At 36.7% G+C, this 25324-nt stretch overlaps 1 protein-coding gene across 3 annotated transcripts; it reads left to right on the top strand.

The window, feature by feature from the left end:
• The first annotated feature begins 277 nt into the window (after nucleotides 1-277).
• LOC149812452 (putative serine/threonine protein kinase IREH1) lies at nucleotides 278-23972 on the top strand. 3 transcript variants are annotated; one of them, XM_089992850.1, is made up of 19 exons: nucleotides 278-1067; nucleotides 2054-2118; nucleotides 2228-2413; nucleotides 2664-4049; nucleotides 10908-11080; nucleotides 11265-11505; nucleotides 12858-12950; nucleotides 13034-13174; nucleotides 13283-13375; nucleotides 16033-16243; nucleotides 16368-16453; nucleotides 19259-19347; nucleotides 20440-20491; nucleotides 21147-21203; nucleotides 21310-21477; nucleotides 21568-21645; nucleotides 22154-22307; nucleotides 22391-22531; nucleotides 23683-23972. In XM_089992850.1, exons 1-17 carry the CDS (start codon nucleotides 434-436, stop codon nucleotides 22235-22237), a joined length of 3837 nt encoding a protein of 1278 aa, XP_089848976.1. In that variant the 5' UTR covers nucleotides 278-433; the 3' UTR covers nucleotides 22238-22307; nucleotides 22391-22531; nucleotides 23683-23972. The 3 variants fall into 3 exon arrangements, with proteins under 3 accessions (XP_089848976.1, XP_089848974.1, XP_089848977.1); XM_089992848.1 differs by lacking the exon at nucleotides 23683-23972 and having other exon boundaries at nucleotides 22391-22647; XM_089992851.1 differs by lacking the exons at nucleotides 20440-20491; nucleotides 21147-21203; nucleotides 21310-21477; ... (2 more) ...; nucleotides 22391-22531; nucleotides 23683-23972 and adding an exon at nucleotides 18501-18590 and having other exon boundaries at nucleotides 19259-19304.
• Nucleotides 23973-25324: the final 1352 nt, after the last annotated feature.

The raw sequence follows: 25324 nt of genomic DNA, 5'->3' as shown, positions 1-25324 counted from the left end.
AGCGCGGCTAGGTCTCTGATCCTGAAGGCCAGGTGTCATGGGTTTGCACCCCCATCGGAACAGCGACTGTAAGTACAGCAGTCTTAGCCAGCGTCTAGGTCTCTTATCCCGAAGCCGGTTTTCCCATCCTCCGTGAAAACAACACAACAACCTACTGAACGTAATAATAGAAAAAGTGAGCGGGTTTAGAAATAAACAAAAATCTCGAGGGTTTATTGCAAATTTTGGCATTCAGACATGTACTCGCAATTTAGGGCGTATTTTGCTCTGTAATCACGACAGCAAAATACTGTTCATCTTTAACGCCTAGAACAAAATCCTGTCCAACTCTCGTCTCTCTCTCATTTCTTCTTGAACTAAAATAGTGTCCACTCCGATTTTGCAGAGTAGAGATCGACTCAAAAGTCGGAGAGAAAAGGAAGGAGGAGCGGGAATGGTGTTCAAGGGCAGATTCTTCGCTTCGTCCTCCTCTTCATCCTCCTCCAAAAGCGCCACCAAGTCGGATTCCCCCGACGCCTCCGCCAATGGATCCAGAAGCCCTAGATCCTCGCCCGTCGATTTACTCTCGAGATCTGATAAGAAGAAATCCCGTCCGGTCAAGCCCGATTCTCAGATCGGTACCGCTCCTGTACCCACCGCCGCAGCCGCTGCTGAGACGAAGCCGAAGAAGAAGGAGAAGGCTAGCGATTCCGCTGCGGCTGCGGCGGCGAATAATTCTTCGCCGATCAGGGCGTCGTCCTTGGGGTTGAATCGGATAAAGACGAGGTCTGGCCCGTTGCCGCAAGAGAGCTTCTTCGGGGGGGGATTGGGCGTCGGGCCGGGCGCGAGCAAGCTCTCGCGGCCGGCCGGTGGGTGCTCGGCTGGGAGTTCGGCGAAGGGTGTCTCCGGAAAGCAGAAGGAGGGAGCGTGCCGGCTGGGTTTGCAGGTGAGTGCAACCTGTAGTGGCAGGGGAGCTGATAAGGGGAGCAGCTGTGATGGGATGTCGACAGCGGGGCAGTCGAGGGATCGGAGCACTGGTGGGCTTTCAGGCTTTCGAGGTCGGAATGGCGATAATTCCGTCCAAATTGGTAATTTATTCTGGTCCTTCTACTGGGTCAAATATTTTATTATGGATTTTGTAAATTCTTTATTTGTGGTTTACATTGTTAACGTCAGTGGTTTCAGTATGATTTTGTGAGATTTGTTGAGGATGTTTGATTTTATACATATACTTATTTTGAATATAGGTGTAAGGATTTGGCTGCAAAAATGTAGAATTACGATAACGGAACAACTTTTTTTTTTGGGATTTATAACCCTAAGAAACCACATCCGGCATGGAGACCTGGTTGCCCTGGCTCAGCCTGCCATGGCTTGCGCAGAGAGGAGACGCCCATGGGAATCAAACCTTGACCACCTCTCTAGTGGCCAGGGCCCCACCCCACTACGCCAACCCCCATTGGGGCGATAACGGAAAAACTTGGAGCAAATGATTTATGTGAATAAATGCTCATGAACGTTGCACAAACCTGGCATGACCATTATGCATCAATTAGGTTGTGATTGATAAATAGTTCAAAAAAAGGAAATTTTTGATGTGCAAATGCGTAGTTTTAATCGTAAATGGCAATTATGTATCAATAGGTGTGGTTATTGATCGAAGCTACTCGGGCTTGCAATGCATTGTTGAAAACTTGTTTCCTGAGGTTACACCTTGAGACTATGGTACCATAGGGTTGCTTTTTCTCCCTTTTCCTGACAATAATTTCATGTCTTTTTTCAATCTGGATGTTCATTTTCCACATGATGATTGCCAGGCTGTGGGAAGTTGCTACTCACGAACTGTATTTTCAATTCACAGATTGGTGCATTTCTTTCAGTCTCAAAATGATCGACTTGGTGCAATCCTATTGAGATGATCCTTCTCATTTAGCTATTTTTGGATGTCATTACTTGCTTTCATAAGGACGTTCAAGTATTTTTGACTAACTAACTTGTGCTCTTCAATTTCTGAGTTTATACTGCAGTGTTGTGAAACCTTCATTAGTGTAACACATGTATTGAAACAATACAGGTAAAAAGGGTTCTTCATGTAGTCAGTCAGCAGACTTCGCAAGTTCAGCACAGTGTACTCCTGAGGTAACTATAATTCTAAGTGAGTTTTTAAGTAGATTGACTGAAAAACACAAAATTGATTACATTTCAGATGCATATTATGCACAACTCTTTCTGTGTTATGTTTCTGTAGACTCCTTCTGGTGCTTCTGAGACTCCAAAAGAATCTGAATCCCCTCGATTTCAAGCTATATTGCGGGTAACAGGTGGTCCAAGAAAGAAGCTCCCTACTGACATTAAAAGCTTTTCCCATGAGCTGAATTCCAAGGGAGTGAGGCCATTCCCTTTATGGAAACCTCGTGGCCTGTACAACCAGGAGGTAACTATACTTGCAGTTTTCCGATTGGGAAATCTACTGTTTCCTTGACAACTGTTTTTATTTTATTTATTTATTTTTTTACTAGATGAATGAACTCAAACCCTTGCATGTTTGCTCATTGATTTAGTTCTTATGCATCCTGTTGGACCATGTGGCTTATCGGTACTTTATCTGTAAGGTTAACAAATAATTACTCGCCAACTGATTCACGGTTTCAATTATGCTTTGTGCTTTATTTTTGTTGATGCAGGAAATTGCCATGGCTATACGGGCAAAATTTGATCGATCCAAGGAAGAAGTAGACTCTGAGCTCGCCATTTTTGCAGGCGAGTTAGTTGGCATACTGGACAAGAATGCAGAAAGTCATCCTGAGTGGCAGGAAACTATAGAAGATTTGTTGGTTCTAGCACGGCGTTGTGTTATCACAACACCAGGGGAATTTTGGCTTCAGTGCGAGAGCATAGTTCAGGACTTAGATGATAAGCGTCAGGAGCTGCCCATGGGCATGCTGAAGCAATTACACACCCGCATGCTTTTTATTCTCACAAGATGTACTCGGTTATTGCAGTTCCACAAGGAGAGTGGTTTCGTTGAGGATGATCATGTTGGATTTCGTGGGTTTCGTCATTCCGGCCTCATGCCATTTATTCCAGAAAAACAAGTAGTTTTTGAGGGAGAAAATGATGAAAGCCTTCCTTTGAGAAGGAGCTTGAAGCCACCATCCACAAGGATGTCCTACAGTCAAGAGCAGAAGGGCTCAAGTTGGAAAAGAGATACTGTTCCACAATCTTCAGTACCTTCTGGTGCAGAAACTGTAAAAGTCTCTGGTTCACCTGCAAGCAGGGAGAGGATAACTTCTTGGAAGAAATTTCCATCTCCTGCAGAAAAGAACCAGAACGAGATCAAAATGAAACAAGAAATGTTTGATGATAAAATGGATTCTTTAAGAGTGTCAGATGAAGAAAAGATGAGTGCAGATATTTATCATAAGCCTTCTAAGGTGCCCGAAGCGGCTCCAGTCAAGGAGTTCTCAGTGCAGGAGGCTGCTGCTTCTAGGCAACACAAAGTATCATGGGGTTACTGGGGAGATCAAGCAAACCTCTCTGACGAGAGTTCAGTTATTTGTCGGATATGTGAGGAGGAAGTACCAACTTCACATTTGGAAGACCATTCCAGAGTTTGCACACTTGCAGATAGATGTGACCAAAAGGGCTTAACTATGAATGAGCGCCTTGAAAGGATCTCTGAAACTTTAGTGAAAATATTGGAGGCTTGCTCACAGAAGGACTTACAGAATGTGGTCGGAAGTCCCGATGTTGCAAAAGTTTCCATCTCTTGTGTTACTGAAGATTCTGACATTGCATCTCCCAAGTTGAGTGACTGTTCCCGTAGGGGATCTGAAGACTTGATTGATTACCTTCCAGAATCAGATGATTCTGCTTTATTGGATGATTTAAAAGGCCTTCCATGCATGTCATGTAAAACACGTTTTGGACCGAGGTCTGATCAGGGAGTGGCAACTTCTTCAGCCGGCAGCATGACTCCTCGATCTCCATTGTTGACCCCCAGAATCAGCCAGATGGACTTACTTTTGGCTGGAAGGGGTGTATTTTCTGAATATGAAGACCTTCCCCAGGTACTTTCACTTATTTTGGACCTAATACATGTGTTCTGCTTAAGATTCTCTTTGCAAGATTTGTACAACTGAATCTGAACTTAGTATTTAGTTTCTTTAAGTCTGTATTTGCCAATGTATCTACAAATCATGGGGCATTGTATACATTCAAATTAAATTGAAGAAGCTCATGGTGGACAACAGGACAAGGATGACCTGACTTGGGTTACCTACATAATTCTGGTCCTGTGGGTGTAAGGAACTAAGATAAAGTTCATATACACACCACGACTATGTAGTCAAAATCCTGCCTAGGCTACCTAGGCGCAAGCCTACCGCCTAGGTGCCTAGACGAGTACCTAGGTGGGGGAAGGGGGAGGAGGGCGGCACCAATGTTAGTATTTTAACATTTGTTTTTTATAATGTTAAGACATTATATTATAATTATGTTTTGATTATGTATTTTGAAATAAGTTTTTCAGTATTTGTTTCTTATTTTTATGATTTTTTTATATTTTATTTCAAATAATGTTATTCTTTTGTGGGTTTCTATGCAGCAAAGCTAAACAAATACTTGTTTAGATGGACTTGAATGTTAGAAATGTAATTCTTTTTTACTTGTTTAGCTCTATTCACGAATTATTTTTTAATTTTCAGTTTTTAAGTATTTATTGTATAATTTTTATTTATTATTATTTTTTCTTTTTTTTGTCCTGTCTAGGCCAACTAGTCCCACCTAGGCATCAACTGGGCTTTTTAGGGGACTTGTGCATGAGCGCCGACTAGTGCTTTTGACTACTTAGCACCACGGGTAAATGATTGTGAGAACTTATCATGATACTCTTGTCACAAAATCTGAGACACAAGAAATACAAAAGAATAACGACAATTTTATCAAACATAAATGAAATCCAAATGCATTCTCATAATGCATTTGTCTAGATACAATAGACCATACATAGTGATGAGGAAAAACAAGACATAAAAATTAAATATTTTATTAATGAGAAATATTTACACAAATATACAAGTCAACCTCACTACAACACTCATGCTCACACACACTACGTACATCCATCCTCTCTCACCTATACAACAAAAGGATGAACAATATATAGAGGAAGACATAACGACTAGTTTGACTAGTCAAACTAGCTGTTAGAGCTAGTCCTAACGGCTAGTATGACTAGTCAAACTAGTTGTTAGAGCACATCCCAACAGCTAGTTTGACTATTTAAACTAGCCATTGAAGCAAATCCTAACTGCTAGTTTGACTAGTCAAACTAACCGTCATAAACCACAACAGCTAGTTGGTCATTCAAAAATGACAAAAAAAAAAACAAAAATAAAATAAAATATTTAGTCATTTTGATAATGACAAAAAAACCTAATCTAACTTAAAGTATACCGGAAGTATACTTGCTAATCTAATAGGTATACCTAGAGTATACTTATCCTAAAATACATAAAAGGCATAAATAAAGTATATCATAAATACAACTCAAATTAAATGTACAAGAATACAAGTCAGAAGAAAGAAAAAAAATACCTAAAGTGCACTTTTGGTATATACAAGACAAATGCCACAACATAGGAAAATTCTGCATATATCTTAACAACCCCCTTCAAACTTGCGATGGATCATTGGAGGTTTGCCAAAACAAGATTGAAATGGGTCTTCAATTGTCTCTATAAATGATCTCCAAAACTAGAACTTCAAGCTTTAAGACCTCTTTAAGGAAAAAAAAACTTTAATTATCATTAGAGTTTCAAGCACTCTAATCTTCAAATCTCCACATAGCTTTGACTCAATCCACGACTTCTCTGAGTTCCTACATTGAGAAAGCAACAACTACAACAAAGAGATTATAACACAAATATATATATATATATATATTAAAAGACAAAATAAATAGTTATGATATTAGATATATATACATATGGAGAGCGGATGGTCAAACATACCAAAAATACAATATATATAGAATACAAAAATCATTTTAAAACACAATCATTTAAACAATTTGCAAGAAAAAAAACTATTTGGAGATATTTTAAAAACATCTACAATAATCATCGAAACAAGAGTTAATACTTAATAGCAATAATTTAAATCATGAATATCAAAGAAAAAGACACTAGAAAACTTAATCCAAAATATTTCAAAAATAATTAAGAGATACGACGATCTATCAAACGAGAACCATGAAATATTAAGATAATTGTGAAACCATTTCATAAAAATCCATTAAGTCAAATATCCATATTCACAAAATCAACGTATCCCCAAAGATGATAGTAACATAATATCAAATTTCTACAGACCAAAATAATCATATATTAATATAGACTATCAAGAGGTAACAATGCTCAAACAATATTTCAATAGCTTAGGTAGACATATTATATGAAGATATAAATCATCAATAATTCTAAACAACTAAATCAAATTGTTAATAAGTAACAATCATATAAGATCAAGACTACAATGTCTCAAAGAAATGCAAAAGCTCAAAGGATCACAATAATATAAATTTCAATAACAATAACAATAACAATAATACACTAGCAATATGAAATATTCAATATATATTAATCTATGCAAACTAAGCATATTACGATGCATAATGCATTCTAATGGAATCTTCAAAAATCAATCACTTCCCATAAGAGGGCAAAAGGGCAGTGGAAAAGATTGGAAAATACATGAAGAGATTTTAGAAATCCCACATACAATAATTTCTAACATCATAAGAAGAGACAAGATTTTTGCAAATCCGACAATTGTTTGATCACCACAAGCAGTCACCTCATTGACTTCCAACTCAACAACCTCAAAATCCAAGTGTATCAACTATCAACACATTGGATAAGAAATCAAAAACCAATGTCAGCAATAACCATACCAGTGACCATACACCAATAATACCAGCTATCTAAACTGACAATAATCACCAACTAAAACCACATGAGGTGCACACACCTCACAAATGTTTGTAAAACTGTAAATAACACAATTATCTATAATGGGTGCACATAACTCACCATACACGGTTGTAAAACTGATAAAAAAAATTACTTGTCCAAAAAAATTTACTCAAATAAGAGGGAAGAGTGAAAAAATAAGAGGTAAAAATGTTGTAATGAAAACAAATTAATATCAACAAAAATAATAAAAAAGATTTGAAAACAATATTCAAATCAAGGCAAGAGAAATAAATTTTGCAATATTATGATATTTAATCCATAGGGACCAACATGGTCACAAGCAAATAATAGTTTAGCCATCACAGATAAAGATCAAGACAAGTATCCAACATAATAACAAGGGCCAAATAAGCAAATGAGTGATACAACACCCTCACAAAACCAAGATCAAACAACTGTCGATTAAAGCCAAAACGAGTGCCAACACTACACTCATAAACTGGCAATCTGAACCGACAAAACAACGATGTGTACACATCTCACCCCCAACGAACATACATTTCTGGCTCCCCAACACCAAGGTGCAGACAACACACCTCCTCAAAAAGTCAAAAGAAGAAAATTATGCATCAAAGAAAATACTATGATGGACTAAACCAAAGCCAAAAGAAGACAACAAGAAAACCGCGAAAATCACTTTCTAAAAAGAGGTTATAAACAAGAGTCATTTGAAAAACGGAATATTTCAAATCAAATCCAACAAAGCCAGTGTGAAACCTAAAAATGAATTAAGGTGCAATCATATGCACAACAAGAAGACAAGATACAAGTATATCACTCAAATCCTCATGGTCATATATAAGACATGCATAGTTCTCATAAATATGTAACAAAATTTCAAAAGACATAAAACCTTGCAAGGTAATGAAAGAATAAGCCACTAAGAGCAAGAGAGCACATACTTAAAATATTAATTTTATTAATTCTCATAAATACACAAAATATGTATGAAAAAAATGTAGTATTCTTAAGAACTCATGCATCACAATATGATCTTATAGATCTAATGCATGTTAAGATACAAGCAAAAGTGCATAATACTCAATACAGGAGCATGTATTACAAATCTAATTATGGAAAGAGTATGATTTTTCACAAGAAAACATATCAAAATCTTGTGATATCACTAAGAATTATAAAGTTCCCCCACATGAAAATATCCTCATGTATATACAAAACTCTCATAACATCATACACTATCAAATGAGGCTACTAAAGACCTCACACAAAATATAATTTAAGAGTATATATACACAAATTCCACAAGTTTCCTCACAAGGAACTAGCCTGAAGCTCCTCAACAAAAGATCACAACCCTCAAAACTAAAAAATCCATGAATTTAAAGTCATACACAAAGAAGACATGCTTTGACACATATAACTACGAGGTACTCGGATAAAGCATCTAAGTGCCACAAAAACACATAAGAAACATATGCTCAAGAATATTATATCACACACGCGTACATTAAATAAATAAAGTTTAAAAACATAAGAATCAAACTATATCTCATAGAAGCGCATGCATGTATATATATTATTTCACAAAATCAAATAATTATTATAAATCATATCAAATTTTAATAAAATTTTAAATCAACACATATAAATGCAATTAAATCTAAGAAAAGAACAATATTAAATAAGTTTATAAAAACATTAAAAGTTTTTTTTTAAATAACACCCAAGAAGACATATACCAAAAAGAGTTCAAAGAGCTCAATCATTTGCTAATCAACAATCATAAAACAAGGAAGTTCCAAAAAAGAGTCTTTAAAATAACAAACAATTTTTAATAATTTTTCAAAGATAAGATAAATAAGCTCTTTATTATGCATAATTCATGGGATAAGCAACTCAAGCAAAATAACCACATATATAAAGATTTAAGATACTTATTGTGTCAAGATCTCTCTTGAATCCAAGTCATACATCGATCACGACTCCTTCACGAAGCACGAAGTTGAACTAAAGAAACTCAAGATCCAAAGAAACAAAAAACCAAGAAAATTTTCTTGGCTCTGATACCATGTCACGAAATGGCATGTAATCTGAGACATAAGAAATGCAAAAAATAACAACAATTTTATCAAACATAAATGAAATCCAAATGCATTTGGCTAGATACAATAAACCATACATAGCCATGAGGAAATGCAAGACATAAAAATTAAATATTTTATTAATGAAAAATATTCACATATACAAGTCAACCTCACTACAACACTCATGCACACACACACACACACTATATATATATATATATATATATATATATATATATATATATATATATATATATATATATATATATATATACATCCATCCTTTCTCACCTATACAACAAAAGGATGAACAATATTAGAAGAAGACATAACAACTAATTTGACTAGTCAAACTAACCGTTGGTTAGTTTAACTAGTCAATCAAACTAGTTGTTAGAACAAATCCCAACAACTAGTTTGACTGTTCAAACTAGCCGTTAAAGCAAGTCCTAATTGCTAGTTGGTTATTCAAAAAATGACCAAAAAAACAAAAACAAAAAAAACAAAAACAAAATATTTAGTCATTTTGATAATGACCAAAAAAACCTAATCTAACCTAAAGTACTCAGTATTGGAGAGTAATGGTAATATCAAATCAGATGCCACTTTGAGTGTTTCATAGATCTGATAAATATAAGGTTGTAATGAAATGAACTTTTGATCATTACAGCATTTAAAAACATTCTGCAATATTCACATTATAAAAAAGCGCAATGCTTCTATAACGGAGATGGTTACTAACTCTTTTGTGGATTGCTTGGATATCAAACATGGCTTCTTGAGAATGATCGGAACTAGGGGCAGGCACAGTCCTAATGATCAATTAATGGACCTGTAAAGCAGATCGTGATATGTTCAGTATTCCACCCTTAAGAGAATATTTTTTTTTTGACTGCCCAGTCTTGTTTCCTTTATACATGTACTACAGATATATTCCAACAATAGCACCTTATCGTGATGTTTTGTTGACAAATAACGATATGTGCTTAGTTCTTTTCTCAGGTGCCTTATATTTCACTAGAAAATAAAAATAAAAATGGTCTCTTTCAATAGCCTTTTTCTTTTTTTTCGGTAATGGATATTTACATGCCCATCTTTAAGCCTCGATATAGCAAATGGAGTTATTGAATCCCATCAATGCCACACATGCAGCAAGATGGCTACACAAACTGGCTGGTTTTGGTCTGATGGCTTCATTTTCATTTTAAGCATGTACCACAAGCTGTTGGCTTTATGTGTAAGACTGGAATTTCATGTGGATGCGCCAACTTGCTTTATCTGTGATGTGTCCTTAAATCATTGCATCTTGCCTGTCCAAAATTTTAGGTTTATGACCAGGCTTTGCTGCTTCAGTCACAGGCTTGGAAGCTTTGGCTTGAGGTGCCGGCAAAAACTGATCACAAACTTCAACTTGTATCAAGCAGGCCAAGCCTTAGGAAAGTTGGCTGTGAACAGGGCAAAATGGAAATTGTTTTTTATTTTGAAATTTAGGTTTTCATTACTAAAGAAAGCTTATGGCAGGTATAGTTTTGCTCTCTTGAATGGACAGAGATTCTATGCGTCACTTATAGAGAAGAAATGTTTCACCTCTATTATACTTATGTATCATCTCTAAGGCTACTTGGTTTGCTTATAGATGGTGCTCTTGTTTTGCTGTTTCATGCTTAATTGTATGTTTACGAAAATCAAACTAGTAAATCTGCTGTCTGAAGTTGTATTTTAATGACAGGCTAGAAAAATAGCAGATTAATATGACACGAGAATTTGGAGTTTTTTTGTGACTAATGCACATAAACTCTATGAAATGATGTAAAACAGTGAACTTACTCTATTTGAAATGATACAGGTAAGTGAACTTGCTGATATTGCTTGTTGTATAGCAAATGTAAATTTGCATAATGATCAAGCATTGCCATATCTTTTATCTTGCCTGGAGGACCTTCAAGATGTTCTTCGTAGCAAGAAGCATGCTGCATTAACTGTACAAACTTTTGGTGTACGCATAGAGAAATTGCTTTGGTGAGCTTTTTGTTCCTCTGATCTGATTATTATGATGACATATTGGAACTTTCCTTTATGCATAGTGATGCTCAAAAAGTTGTAACTTACTAATAATTTCTAGCTTTGCTAAACACTAAAACCTTTGTATTCCAGGTGCCTTCTTTTTTCAGATATGAATCTTATACTAACTATCATTTTATAGGGAGAAGTATTTGCAACTTTGTAATGACGAAAAGGTAGATGCTGCAAGTAGTGTAATTGATGAAGAAGGTCCACTGGAAGATGATGTTGTTCATAGCTTGCGAACTAGTCCAGTTCACCCATCACGTAGGGAGAGGACTTCTATAGAAGACTTTGAGATAATAAAACCAATCAGTCGTGGGGCATTTGGTCGGGTTTTCCTGGCTAAGAAAAGAACAACAGGGGATCTTTTTGCCATAAAGGTACTTTTTTCCATTTTGAATAGCAGCCTGTCAAATATATAAATATCGTTGTGAACATTTCTATTATCTATGTTTGTATAAGAGATGCAGTTCTATTTTTTCTGCTTGTGTGTATGTCAATGTTGTAGACCTCTTCTTTTTCTGTGGACACTTTTCTTTGAAGGCTTTTGTTTATTTTTTTCACCATCATATTCTGGAGAAATTCAATGTGGCTATTTGGTAGTTTGTAAATAAATCAATAGCATTGCATATTTCTTGTTCTTATCCTTGATAGATGCAGCCAAGATTGGGTTTGCTTTATTCTCACTGTTGAAGATGTAGGCTGCTGAAGTTGTAAAATAATATGCCATCTGACAGAAACAATGAAACTAATGGCAGTATTTGTTTCCTGACAGTTCACATGCATCTGTTTTTGCATGTGATATTTTATACTTATGAAGTGTTTCTTCTGTTAGCGTAGGTAACACAGGTAGCCACAAAGCATGAATCTTATGCTAATTGGGCAGGATATTGGTCCATACTAGGACAGATTCCCTTATGAAAGAAGTGCTCCAGACATTTATGAACATTACTATAATGGTATAGCCAGCAACACTAGACAGATCTATTAATCCCTGTATTTAAGCTATTGGAAATATTACAAAACTGGCTTGGGTCAGAGAATTTTGTAACTTCTTCAATGTATAGCTTCAGTTACCTGGAGAAATTCTGAAAAAAATAAAGAATAAATTTATTACAGTTGTATCTAGTTGATTTATACACCAAGTTGATAAAGGTAAATTTAGGTCAATATGTTAAAAGTTACGAGTCAGATCACTTCGAAAAAGATATTGATTGTTTGAATAGGGTGCTGATGTAGTGATCTTTACTAGTTGTCTATCACTGTTTGGTTAAAGATCTTTAGTCCTGTATAAAAATTGAAACAAGTTCTTGCATTTCTCTCATTGTTAAATGGTATTCCTTATAAAAAATGGTATTCTTTTGCTTTTGTTTCATACGCTGTTGCCATTATTACAAGATGATTTGCCAACGGTACTACCATCAGTTACTCGTGCAAACTTTTAGTGCCATCAGTTATTTAATTGCAAACTTTATTTTGTTTATTTGTTGGGATGTTTCTGTAGAACTATTTTCTCATGCTATTATTATTTAGTGCTGGCTATTCACTTGATAGTGATCATGTTGCCATCTAGTGCCTGATATACAATAGTGTTTTAAACTTGAATAACTCGACTTTAAGCTTGACTAATTGTTGCAGATAATTGCAGCATAACTTATTTAAAATGCCACTGTTTCATTGAAGAGCTGATATTCCATTGGATCATTTAACATCATATTTAATATTTATGCAGATTCTTAAGAAGGCTGATATGATTCGTAAAAATGCAGTGGAGAGTATTTTGGCTGAACGTGATATCTTAATTTCAGTTCGCAACCCTTTTGTGGTGAGTAGGTCTTTCCTGCATAGGTGTTCTTCTCAACATAATTACTTTGGACAGTTTCCTAACCTGGATATGAGACAAACCAGGTTCGATTTTTTTATTCATTTACATGCCGGGAGAATCTCTATCTTGTAATGGAGTATCTGAATGGAGGAGATCTATATTCATTATTGAGAAATTTAGGCTGCTTGGATGAGGATGTTGCACGCATATATATAGCTGAAGTTGTAAGCACAAAGTCTTGATGATATTATTATAGCTTTTCTTGGTTTGTTAGTTGGTCACCTTCCCCATTTTCTTATTGCTGATGATCAAGAAATATTTTAAATCATCAGGTACTTGCATTGGAATACTTACATTCTCTACGTATCGTGCATCGTGATTTGAAGCCAGATAATTTGTTGATTGCTCATGATGGCCACATCAAGGTTAGTCTCAATGTTTCCCCCTTAATTCCACCCCTTGAAGTGGATACTTGAATTCAAATGTGGAATTTTGCTTTTTTAGTCAATATATTAACACAATAACGTACTTTTTGCATTTTCAAATTGTTAATTTATTTTTACTTTTTATATATACTGATATTTTCCCAAGATTTTCTAAAGAAAACTTAGATTAATCGTGAGATTCTTCTCACCAATATTATCCTGAGAGTGGGATTTGTAACTATGGTCGAAAGGATAAGTCATTTCTTTAATCGGTGAAACATGACTCGAACATTTTTGGGAGAGTAAAAAATGTCACTGAAATGAAGCTTTATTGCTTTACGCACTCAAACTGGACATTCTGGTCCACTTTTTTATACACCCTTCACCCATTCCCTTGTCCTTTCTAATCCAAACAAGGACAATGACAGCGTCCTATGTAGCTGAACATTCACTCTGAAAAACTTTCATTTTCCATGATCCCAGCACACCCGAATATATATTGTGAGATGACAAAGTGAATTTTCTTGGTGTGATGGCTGATTATCAGAACATCCTTTCTTTTGCATTGCTCCTTTTCCTGTTTAATGAGATTTCTTTCCTGGGGTTTCCAAAAAAAAAATCCTGCATGGCTTCAAGTAAAGGCATTAGAAAAATAAATGTGGCATGTGTCAACAAATGCTGAGCATTCGAGCCTTGTGGAAACTACTATTTATCAGAGAACTTGGCTTAAAAACATGAAAACTATCATAGCTCAGAGAACTTAGCTTGTGCTCACATTGGAAGCTTGAAACTTCATAACCACATGCCATGGCAGAATGTTTTAGCCATGCCCATAAAATGTCATGCTGTCTCCAGTTCATATATTGGTGTCATATAAAGTGAGGCATCCTAATGGTGTGGTTTTTGAAGTAAATTACCACAATTAAGATGGTGGTACGTCAGATCTATTATGCCTTGTGTCTCAAATAATTGATTGAACCACTAACATTTTGTAACTTTCTTAGCTTCCATTTGAGAAAATTATTTTTAAGGCACTTTTTGCTGGTACAACCAGCAGAAGCTTGTGTACTTTCATTAATTCTGGAAATAATATTATGGTACTTCATTCATTCTTTTGAGGCTTTTGTGCAAATATATATTCAGAACTTCATACACGAAGGGCCTTCATCAATGGGTTAGGTTTTGGATTTGATTGTTCACAAACCACTATATGGCCCAGAAGGTGATTGGGTAAAATCAGAAAAGCAACAATTTTTTTTAATTAGACCGGTAAGGGCCCGATTAGGGCCTGAACCAATACCAGTGCTTGACCTGATAAGGCCCGATTATTTTGGTGCTGGGTCCTCAAGTTCTAGCCTGAGCCCAACTTTATTGGGCCGACGGGCGGGGTACCCGACAACATATGGTAAATTTACCACAAACCTAGAATTCTATTTGAAGTGTTGTATGTTGTAAAACTGTGTGTGTGTGTGTGTGTGTGTGTGTGTGTGTGTGTGTGTGTGTGTGTCATGATGCTGAGAGTTGAGCTTCGATTTTTAGGCTTGAGGTCTATAATCTGATTGACCACCAACTTGAATGGAATCAGGTGCATTATACTTGATGAGGTTTTTTCTTCCTCATCTGCTCCACTTTAAAAATGCTCTTCATTTGCCTCCCAAACATTTCCTGTGCCTGCATGCAGCTTTTCCAGGGCTTCCTGCACCCACTTTTTGTACGTACATCATGCTTTGAAAACCATGGTGTTCCACCATTCCTAGCACTCATTTAGTTTTCTTGATTAGGAAGAACAAAGATGTCATGCTTTAAGAACCATCATTTTTCCGTTGTCTTCGAGGTTCTTTTACCCACTTATCACAGGAAGACTGATAAGAAACATTTATTCCGTAATCATCTATAAAGTAGAAGCACAAAACAAGTTCTTTTTTTTTACTTTTTTATTAACACTAGGGTTCAAATAAGATCTCTTGGCAAAGATGTAGCAACTCTACCATTCAATTATCACATTGAAACCCTGAGCACTTAATCCTTGTGGGTTAGCAAACCTTGTGTCTGCAATTTGTTCCTACCTAGAATGTTGAGATCCTCAGTTTGCATGTTAGCCTTGTGCAGCGTGTCAATAGTTGACTTGTTACAAGACCATCCAGACCTTTTCAAAGACGGGTTGGGGAAAAGGCAAAAGAAAGTTTTATTCGAATAAGGGGAAATCATGCCGAGTGGGAGCAATGAGTTGTCACAAAGAGAAGATAAATGCCAAGCCTAAACTGTCAAGAGAGCGGGTCAAGTCAAGTCTAATCCTTGGTGTGCCAATTCAGTAGAGATTGCATTACTCGTGACATTGCTTTTGTGATGAGCAACACAAACAGCTAACCTTTGGTTGCTTTTCATTTGTGATTTGACTTTTGTATCCACTGATCACAAACAGCTAACCATTGGTTGCTTTTCGTTTGTGCTTTAACTTTTGTATCCACTGATCACATTTATGCTTTTTTATTGACATAGTTTCTGAAACTTGATTTTGAGTGTTCAGATTTTATTTCCTTTATCTGTTTAATTGCACAACATATTTTAGTCTTCATTTTTTTATTTGTTTTATTTTCTAGATGTCTGTTGCTCTTATCATTGGCATGTGCTAAATTCTTGATTTTCTTTCACAACAGTTAACAGATTTTGGGCTTTCAAAGGTTGGTCTCATCAACAGCACTGATGATTTATCTGGTCCAGCAGTTAGTGTATCAACATTACTTGGAGAATATGAGCCTCATGTATCTGCTGCTGAGCATATCAACCAAAGGGAGAGGCGGCAAAAGCGTTCAGCTGTTGGTACGCCTGATTATTTGGCACCTGAGATACTTCTCGGCACTGGGCATGGTGTGTAAGATGCATTTATTCACTTAAAGTGATGCTTATCATGTTTCAGATATGGTGGTTCAGTAATCAATTATGGTGTTATCCACTTGTTGCTACTTTGTGAGGCATGTATCTGTTCTTGCAGGCACTGCTGCGGATTGGTGGTCTGTCGGTGTTATTCTTTCCGAGATGATTGTTGGTATTCCACCTTTCAATGCTGAGCATCCTCAGGTCTAATTTTGTAATTTTTACATGGGCTCCATGCTTGTCAAAAATCCTAATGACCGTATGAGTGGTCATATTACCTATTTCTATTACATATACACCCTATGTCACATGGGTGCGGGTACGGGTGCGGAGCAATTTCAAAATTTTTGGATACGGGGACACGGCTATATATATATATATATATATATATATATATATATATATATATATATATATATATATATATATATATATATATATATATATATATATATATATATATATATATATATATATATATAAGATCCGACCCGATACTGTCTTGGATCCGGATCCGGACCCAACCCGAGTCTAAATTAATTTTAATAAATGGACAAAAATAGACTCGGTCAAAGTTGACCGAGTCCAAAATGTGGATGGACTCGGCCCCATTGCGTTGACCGAGCTCGACACTTAGTTGACCGTGTCCGCCCCGTGTCCGAAGCCGCACCCATGTCGGGGCGTGTCGACGCGGGTGCGTCGACCTTTTAGCAGAGTCCGTGTGACTTAGGATACACCATATTCTGATTTTGAATGTGTATACTTGATATTTCGAAAGACTATAACATCGCAATGGATGTTGATGAGAAATTATGTTCTCAATCTTCTTGACTTGTAGACCTTTAAATGATGTGCAGTCACAAGCTTCCATGTTTGAAACAGTTCAAAGACTGCATTATCTAAATGGAAGAAGTTTCACAGAGAATAGAGATGGATAAAAGTATTAGCTTTATACTCATTGTTCAGGCTATGCTTGATAATCAGCATACCTGTTGCATATCATGTCTACTTGATTTCTTGTAGTTCCATTTTCATGGACAATGTTAATGTATTGTATAAGACTACTAGTTAGACATTGATTGCATTGTTCAAACGTGGACAATTTGAGAAATGATGTCTGAATTTGTACCGTATTTATTAGATTCCACCTATGTCACATGGATACGGCTGCGGCTACGGGGATATGGCTATTTTTATGAAATTTCCAATATGACTTGTATATAAAGGGACACGGAACGACAGTCAAAATGGAGTATCTGGGTGACATAGGGTTCCACACATTGAAATATAACTTACCATCTAATTTATTTTAGCATTTTGCAGACTATAGTTAAGATGATCCTACTTGCTATGTAACGTAGACACGCCAAACGACCCACCATACCCATGTCGACACACCTATGTTGTGGGTCAGTTTGGGTCGGGTCCAACTACAACCCAACCCAAAATCCAGTTTTTTTACCTGAAAAGAGAGAGAGAGAGGGGGGAGGCGTACCTGGGCCTTGTCTTCTTCTCCTTCCTCTTCTTCTGTCGAAGCCTCGAAGGTGCTAGACAGATTGAGAAAGAAAAAGGGGCAACCTTTATACATTTTATTTTATAAAAATTTCATGCCCCCCTCCCTTTCTTTAAAAAGAAATTCATTCACTCTCCCATTCTCCCCAAAATATCATCCACACGCCAATCTCCCCCAAAAATATATATATATATATATATATATATATATATATATATATATATATATATATATATATATATATATATATATATATATATATATATATATATATATATATATATATATATATATATATAGCCGTGTCCCCGCACCTACAATTTTTGAAATCATCATGTTGTACCCTACGTACCCGCACCCACACCCGTACCCGTACCCATGTGACATATCCTACTTGGCATAACATGGTCTATGGATGCTCGGTGACCCGGCCTGAGCAATAGACCCGGTATGGTCATCTGAGCCGAGAATAGGAATGACTATCAAGTTGCAAATGCAGTTTTTTTTATGAAGAAGTGCATCACTGTTTTGATAGCAAAGGGTCTGAATATAGGACAAAGAGCTGCATGTGAAAGGCATAGGTCTACCTCTCCATATGGCAATGCTCAAGAGAATTGGGCAATGTTGGCGAATCTAATAACATTTTCTAGATCTTCCAATTGTAATGTATTTCTCTGTAGCTTCTGGAATTCTCCTAAAGCATTAGTCCAGCTACATAGTATCTCATTTGCATCTCAGGGAAGGTGGCTAATGCATAGGAAGAGAGTGTAGAAGCTCTTCTTGGGGATGACACCCTCTTCTCAGAATTCCAGAATATGGTTACTTCTGGTACTTTCCCTAGCTTTGCTACTGCATTGACCCCTTGGACTTTATTTCCCCCCTCTTTTGGGTCCTTAAAATTGCTGGGATTTTCATGAAATGTCATGAGAGGTGAAGTAATGCGGAAAGCGGCTACTTTTGTTTGGTCAAGATGTGTCAGTGAGTGTGAAGCTGGCGTGATTTCTTCTGGTGACCTCCCATTGCTGACCAGAAATTGAGAAATGGCTACTGATGTTATTACTCTTCACTGATGCTTTCTCACCTGTTTTTTCTCCTGTGCAGCCTTTTTTTGGTCTTAGGCTGTTTTCCTGGATTCATTTTCTTAAGCCTTATCAGTCTTTCACGTTGTAGCATCACATCTTCCCTATTTAACTAAATTTATATATAGCAGCATATTTTGACACCTGAACAAGCTTGAATTGTTCCATTCATGATCTTGTTAGCTGTTTGTCATTATCCATCATGGATATGAGAAGCCTACAGGACAGATTGTATTTGTCAAAGGCATATCTCTGTCTCTCATTTTGAAAATCTGTTCTCCCACTGTTCTTTGAATCTTCAAGTTCTTCAAAAGAACCACTGTCAAGAATACCATCATCAAGTGAATGTTTCTTAGATGTTTGATTATATTAGCTATTGCTGGTCTTTTAGAGTTAACTGCTACTATTGTTTTGCAGACAATTTTTGACAACATACTCAATCGCAAAATTCCTTGGCCACAAATACCTGAGGAGATGAGTCATGAAGCACAGGACCTCATTGACAAGTAAGCATCAGGATCTTTTGGCCATTTAGATATGTTTTAAATTTTTATTTGTGACAAGTTTTGATGTGCTACAGGGTTTGGTTAAATGGACTAACCTGCCCAAGAGATTTAGTTTTCAGGGCTGAGTTGTGTTTCTGTATGAGGCTGGTTCTATGTGTGCATGCATGTATTTTTGTGTCTTAATTGCTTTTCATAGCAAGATGATTTTTTCACACTTTTTTGTTTTCCTTTGAAGTTATAGACTAACTGTGAATCTGTATGCTGACAAAAAAATTCTAATCATTTTTATTTGGTTAAATCCAGTAAATATTTTATTCTCCCATATCTTGAAAACATCAACCGTATCTTTCTTCATTTATGATGTGTGCAATCAAGAGGCCTCTTAAGAGCTTCACATAGCTGGGTGTCTGTGATACAAGCTGTTGGCAACCAGAATAGCTTGTATCTCCTGAATGAAAGTTCCAGCCTCTGCACTTCAGATTTTGAACATTTTCAATATTTTTATTCAATGACTGAATGCACTTCATATTTTCAACATTTTACAATATTTGTTCAACTGAAATAAGTTCATGTAGTTTTCAAATTGACCCTTTTTTTTCTTTTTTAACTTTTCTATGTTGACTGTTTTTCTTGAAATCATGATAAGTATATCAGGAGTCTAGAACTTGGGCTACTTTTCTCTGAAGCTACTGTGCCTTTGAGCATTGGCCTTCTTATGAATCTGGGATGCCTTTGCTTTATTCACAAATGCTTTTAAGAATGCATGGAAAATTCTTTTGAGTGCCTACAAGCAAAACCATGTAACCAGCCAAGGATACACGTGATAATGCAGCTGACTACTTTAACACCTGTGTGGCTTTATTGGCATGTCTTTTTATTTATTTGCAAATAGGAATCCTCTCCTGCGTCATAACTGTTTACAGGACATAGATGACGCTAATTCTGTTCAACCTAGGCTTTTTGTTTGTTTATGTTGGATGGATATGGATATCATGTCCTTGTAGTTGATGCTGTTTCATATTAAGGTGTAATCTGTTTCTAAAATTAGTTATTATTTTAGCTTATGAAGCACTTGTATTCTTTATGTTGCAGATTATTGACAGAAGATCCAAGTCAGAGACTTGGAGCCAAAGGAGCAGATGAGGTAGTTCTTTTTTCTTATGTCTGTTTCTGAACTCTCAAATGCTTGACTCTTTTGCTGACCTAGATTAAATTTATATATGTTTTAAAGCTTTAAACTAGTATACATAGATTGGCACTAGGGATGGTGATGGATTTGATTTGAGTAAAGGTGCTCACCGGCCCCCAATCCGCTTAGGTGGATTCTGTATGTAAAATTTGAACCAAATGAAATAAGCGGGTTTCAGATTGGTCCACTTTATAATCTGAACCTGATTCAGAATGCTTATATAGTGACACTGGATTTGATTCGGTTTGATGTGCTCTGAGTAACATGCAACTGAGCCGAGCTGATATTCAATCTCGATGCCTTGTGTTTGTCAAAAGGTTGATATTACTATTGCTTTTGTTTTGTTTTAACTTTTAAATTATATGTAGGATTTTGTATTGGTCTTGAATTTCAACTAGAAGGATTCAACCTGGTCTGAACCCGAGTAAAAGTCTGGCAGGGTTGATTGGGACAGATTGGGATTGACCCAGGGCCAGCTCGAATCTGTCCCATCAGCTGCAGTACTTGGCCTGATTGTGGCATTGTATCCTGAGTAGTCCAAATCTAAAGTCAGTTCCTAGCTCACAAAACAGTGGAATTTATGCTGGAAGAGGCCATCTTATTTTTCCAGGTGAAACAGCATGTGTTTTTCAAAGACATCAATTGGGACACGCTTGCCAGGCAGAAGGTATGTTGCGCTCAAATCATTATTCACACATTGCATGTCCACATATGCGAACATGTAAAAGCAGTAGCTTGTAAGTAAATGATCTTAAACTGCTTATGGCTTCTAGGCCGCGTTTGTTCCCGCTTCAGATAGTGCCTTTGATACAAGCTACTTTACAAGTCGTTACTCATGGAATACATCTGATGAGCGTGTCTATGTGCCAAATGAGTTTGACATCTCTGACACTGGAAGTGTAAGTGGCAGCAGCGATTCCTTGAACCAGCAAGATGAATTGGTGAGTTCTGCAGCAGAACTTTTCCTTTATGCTAAACTTTTGTTGCTCTAACTCTTTTGATTTGGCTTCCATTTTTCTTCGTGTAAATAGGATGTTGAGTGTGGAGCCCTTGCTGAGTTTGATTCAGGCTTGTCAGTAAATTACTCATTCAGTAATTTCTCATTTAAGGTATGCATTATATTAAAGTCTTGTATGCTCTTCAAATTAAGCACGTATTTGCCCAAAGCACTCTGTCTCTCTCTTACATTTTCCTTCACGCCAAGTACATGTGATTTATAGGAGCACAAAAGCAAGGTTTGTGCTAAGCCACCCTATAGCATGTCATGGTACCATTGGCTCTCTGAAAATTTATGCTTTTTACGGAAACAAATACACTGTCTTCTACATTCCAAAAAAGAAAATTAACAAGTTGATAACCATGAAATTGATAATTTTCTTAATAAATAAATTCTGTTTGTGCAATTTTATTGTTATCTTTCGCCTCAGATTTTAAGCTGATCAATGATGATTACAATATCGGGTAACCTCGTCATATATTTGATACCACCCAGCTATGTTTGAATTGAGATAATTGTCTCTTCAATATTGCTGCATCCCCTTTAGTGTCGCTGTTCAACTTTGTTTATCTGGTGACTTTAGACCTATTTTCGTCGCCACTGACTGTTTTTTCTTTCAGAATTTGTCTCAGCTTGCATCAATCAATTACGATTTGCTTACCAAGGGGAGGAAGGATGAAACACCCGCAAGTTTTGATCCATAAATACCTATAGAGTGATGGACTTATTCTAATTAACAAACTACCGGAGTTCCTGGCTGTAAATATTGTAAATGTATGAGCCTATTTGAGTTCACCCGTTCCAATGATTTCAGCAACTTCCATTTTATTCTGATGCTTATTTGGCTCTTACTGCAGATACACAAGATTTGAGGAAGTTCCAGGATGTGCTATTCTGGTTCGGCTGAGCTAAATTTATGGCTGAAGGGAGATTGTTTAGTTTGAAGCCCTGATGCCTTTGGATGGATCGCTATGTACATCAAGGAGATTGAATGAAATGTATGTGCAAGGAATTCCATCCACTGTAACAAATAACTTTAGTGTTAACTTGTTTGTAGCATTTTACTGTTGAAAAGAAAGCGAAAAAAATAGAAGAAAAAAGTTTTAGAAACTCACTTGTTTCATGCTTAGATTGGCATACTCTAAAACCCCAAAAGGAGTCCGGATCAGATGCCATCACATGGCACATTTTTTGTGCCTTAGGCACCTGATCGCTCTCCATCACCATCAGGTCATGGGCCCCACACCTGACAGGCCCTATCCCCAAGATGGACGGTGATCAGGTGCGTAAGGCACAAAAATTGTGCCATGTGATGGCAGCTGATCCAGACTCCAAAATGAGAGGGAGATCCTCATCATATAAAACTCTCATATGGGATCTGCATTTTTGTCTCACAATGCTCATAAGCACCATGATTGTGGGTTCAAATGAGAAATCTGGATGGTGGTTAGGTTGCACTATCATAACCAAGGGGTCTCGGTTCAAATCTCACTGTAGTTATCCCCCAGCTTGCCCGAAAAAAGATAAAAATAAAACACCATGATTGCAAAAAGGAATGACACACTGTGATACATATCCTTGGATATCAAGAACGCTTCCAACCATGTTATCACAAAATCAAATTTGGCATTTAAAAGAACAGTTTTTTCTTTTTTAATCACAAACGTGTTTTGGGGGATAGCCCTAGAAAACACTTTGCGAAAGCCAACTTCCTGAATCGTTTAAACGATTATTAAAATGACAAAATTCATCATGCTGTCAGCTCAAAAAAGATCTCATTCTTAGCTTCATTGCTATAATCAAAAGATAGCAAGAAAAATAACAGTACAGAACCAGATTCACACAGACGCAAGGGACAAAGAAAGCTTCATGTAAAAGCTTAAAGCTCTTGAATAAAAACAGTGGTCCATTACATATTCTATGCAGGAAAAACATAAAGTTCCTAGATAAACTTAGAACTTGTCTACTGTAACAATCAACAGTTCGTTATATCTTCTCACTATTTATGGGCAAAATTGGAGAACCGCATCCCCGCTTTTTATCATTTTCTGAAACTCCCTACATGCACCATCTTTCAGTTCTGTCCCAGGTGAAACAGAAAGAAATGTTGCCAACTTGGTCAGGAGAAACTCACTTTTTCTTCTCTCAGTGCAGGAAGCTAGGTGTTCACTACAAGCTTATATGGACACTTTGGGCATCCATAAAATACCGTGTGGCCTTCATCTGCTGATCTCAACTGCCAGTCAGTGAACCAAGAAACATTAATGAATGCCCCAAACATAACTCAAGACCAAAATGAAAGAATTGAAATTGGCTCACCTGTCTGACGTAGTATTCAAGTTTATCATTGCCGCATTTAGGACATGGCTCATTCGCCCAGAATGCGCAAATCAAAGAACTTGGTCATTTTTACTGTAAATAATTCATAAACTCTTGTTTCTGCTAGTATGTTTATCTACCTCTAGTTTCTTTATCTCACCATCAGTGTCATCAAGCTGGTTAAGATTTAGATTCCTCCTCCTCTGCAATTGGAAGACAAATTGTGACGAGCTTAAAATCATGTAACCACGTTGATACAAGCCTTTGTTAGTACACCAGAAACAAGCATTCTATGTGGTCTGTCTCAACAAACTTCTTAACAATGGTCAATACGTTGACAGAGTGGCATAATAAAGCCCTTCTTTATTGCTTCACCTTTTGCATTTTGAAGTGATTTTCGCAAACACTTAGGCAAATGAACCTAAAAAACAGTGGAGTCAGATGAGAGTATATGATACTTGTTTCCTTGAAAGTTGAAGAATCAAACTATTCTTTTGTGATTTGGTCGACTTGAGTATGCCAGTCCATGTGGTAAACTGGCAGGCACAATCAATCACCCTTTTCAAATTTAGGCAGGAAAAAACATGACGTAGTGGCAATATAACAGTTAATGCTTCACATTATCTTGAAACACACAGGGTTTTGTCCTTGTCTCCTTTCTAAAATTTCCATGTTATATACATGTGCATCATATAACATGCCCCACCTACAACCATGTACCATTCTTCTAAGGTAACCACTGAACTGATCAAATCCTGGATGCAGCATTGAGAGAAAAAGATAAGCAGTTGATATGTGGTCACGATCATTTCAAGTTACGCAGCAACATTAGGACAACATAGACTGCACCCAGTCAAGGTATTGACAAAATAAAGTAGGCAACTTGTAAAGTGGAACAAGATTTTTCATCCATTTTCTCTAAGTTACAATAAAGCTAACAGAAAAGGTGCCACATAGATTCAACTTGACAATAACATAATGCATTAGATGATACTCGGGTAATCGATGAGAGAGCTGATTCAATAACAAATACCACAACAGCTGATGTAGCAAATCTCACACAATAGAGCCTGCTCCCACACAAGGTACCGATCAAGTCAATCTATGAAGAACAACCAGTCCCACACAAGGTATTGATCTTTTCATTCTCTTTTACACAGGTTACGTAAAGATGACTGAACCTTAAAACTAAATTTATCACTTTTTTTTATTTGTCAGTTTATGAGAGGTCTGAGCCTTATCATTTGGTATCAGCAAAGACCTCGGCCAAGAAAACCTAGCAAGATGGAGGAACAAGTAAGAAGATGAAGAATGAGGTTGCAAAGTGTTACTCTTGTAGAACTTGCAAAGCTTATGAATATCAACATTGATAATACTGCGGCCTCAGTCAGTCACTTATGAACAGGTAATCCTTGTACACCTCCATCCTCAATTTCAGTAGGTGATAACGACCGAGACACCATTCAAGATGG

The sequence above is a fragment of the Nuphar pumila genome, chromosome 17, assembly GCF_984573655.1.
Source record: "Nuphar pumila chromosome 17, dmNupPumi1.hap1.1, whole genome shotgun sequence".
Taxonomy (NCBI): domain Eukaryota; kingdom Viridiplantae; phylum Streptophyta; class Magnoliopsida; order Nymphaeales; family Nymphaeaceae; genus Nuphar; species Nuphar pumila.
The sequence above is the reverse complement of the archived record's forward strand: the minus strand, read 5'-3'. Positions and strand labels throughout refer to the sequence as shown.

Coding starts and splice junctions, on each gene's coding strand:
- LOC149812452 (XM_089992850.1), top strand. CDS start 434: ATGGTGTTCAAGGGCAGATTCTTCGCTTCGTCCTCCTCTTCATCCTCC. Junction 4,050..10,907: donor AATATGAAGACCTTCCCCAG/GTACTTTCACTT, acceptor GAAATGATACAG/GTAAGTGAACTTGCTGATAT. Junction 12,951..13,033: donor CAGTTCGCAACCCTTTTGTG/GTGAGTAGGTCT, acceptor GAGACAAACCAG/GTTCGATTTTTTTATTCATT.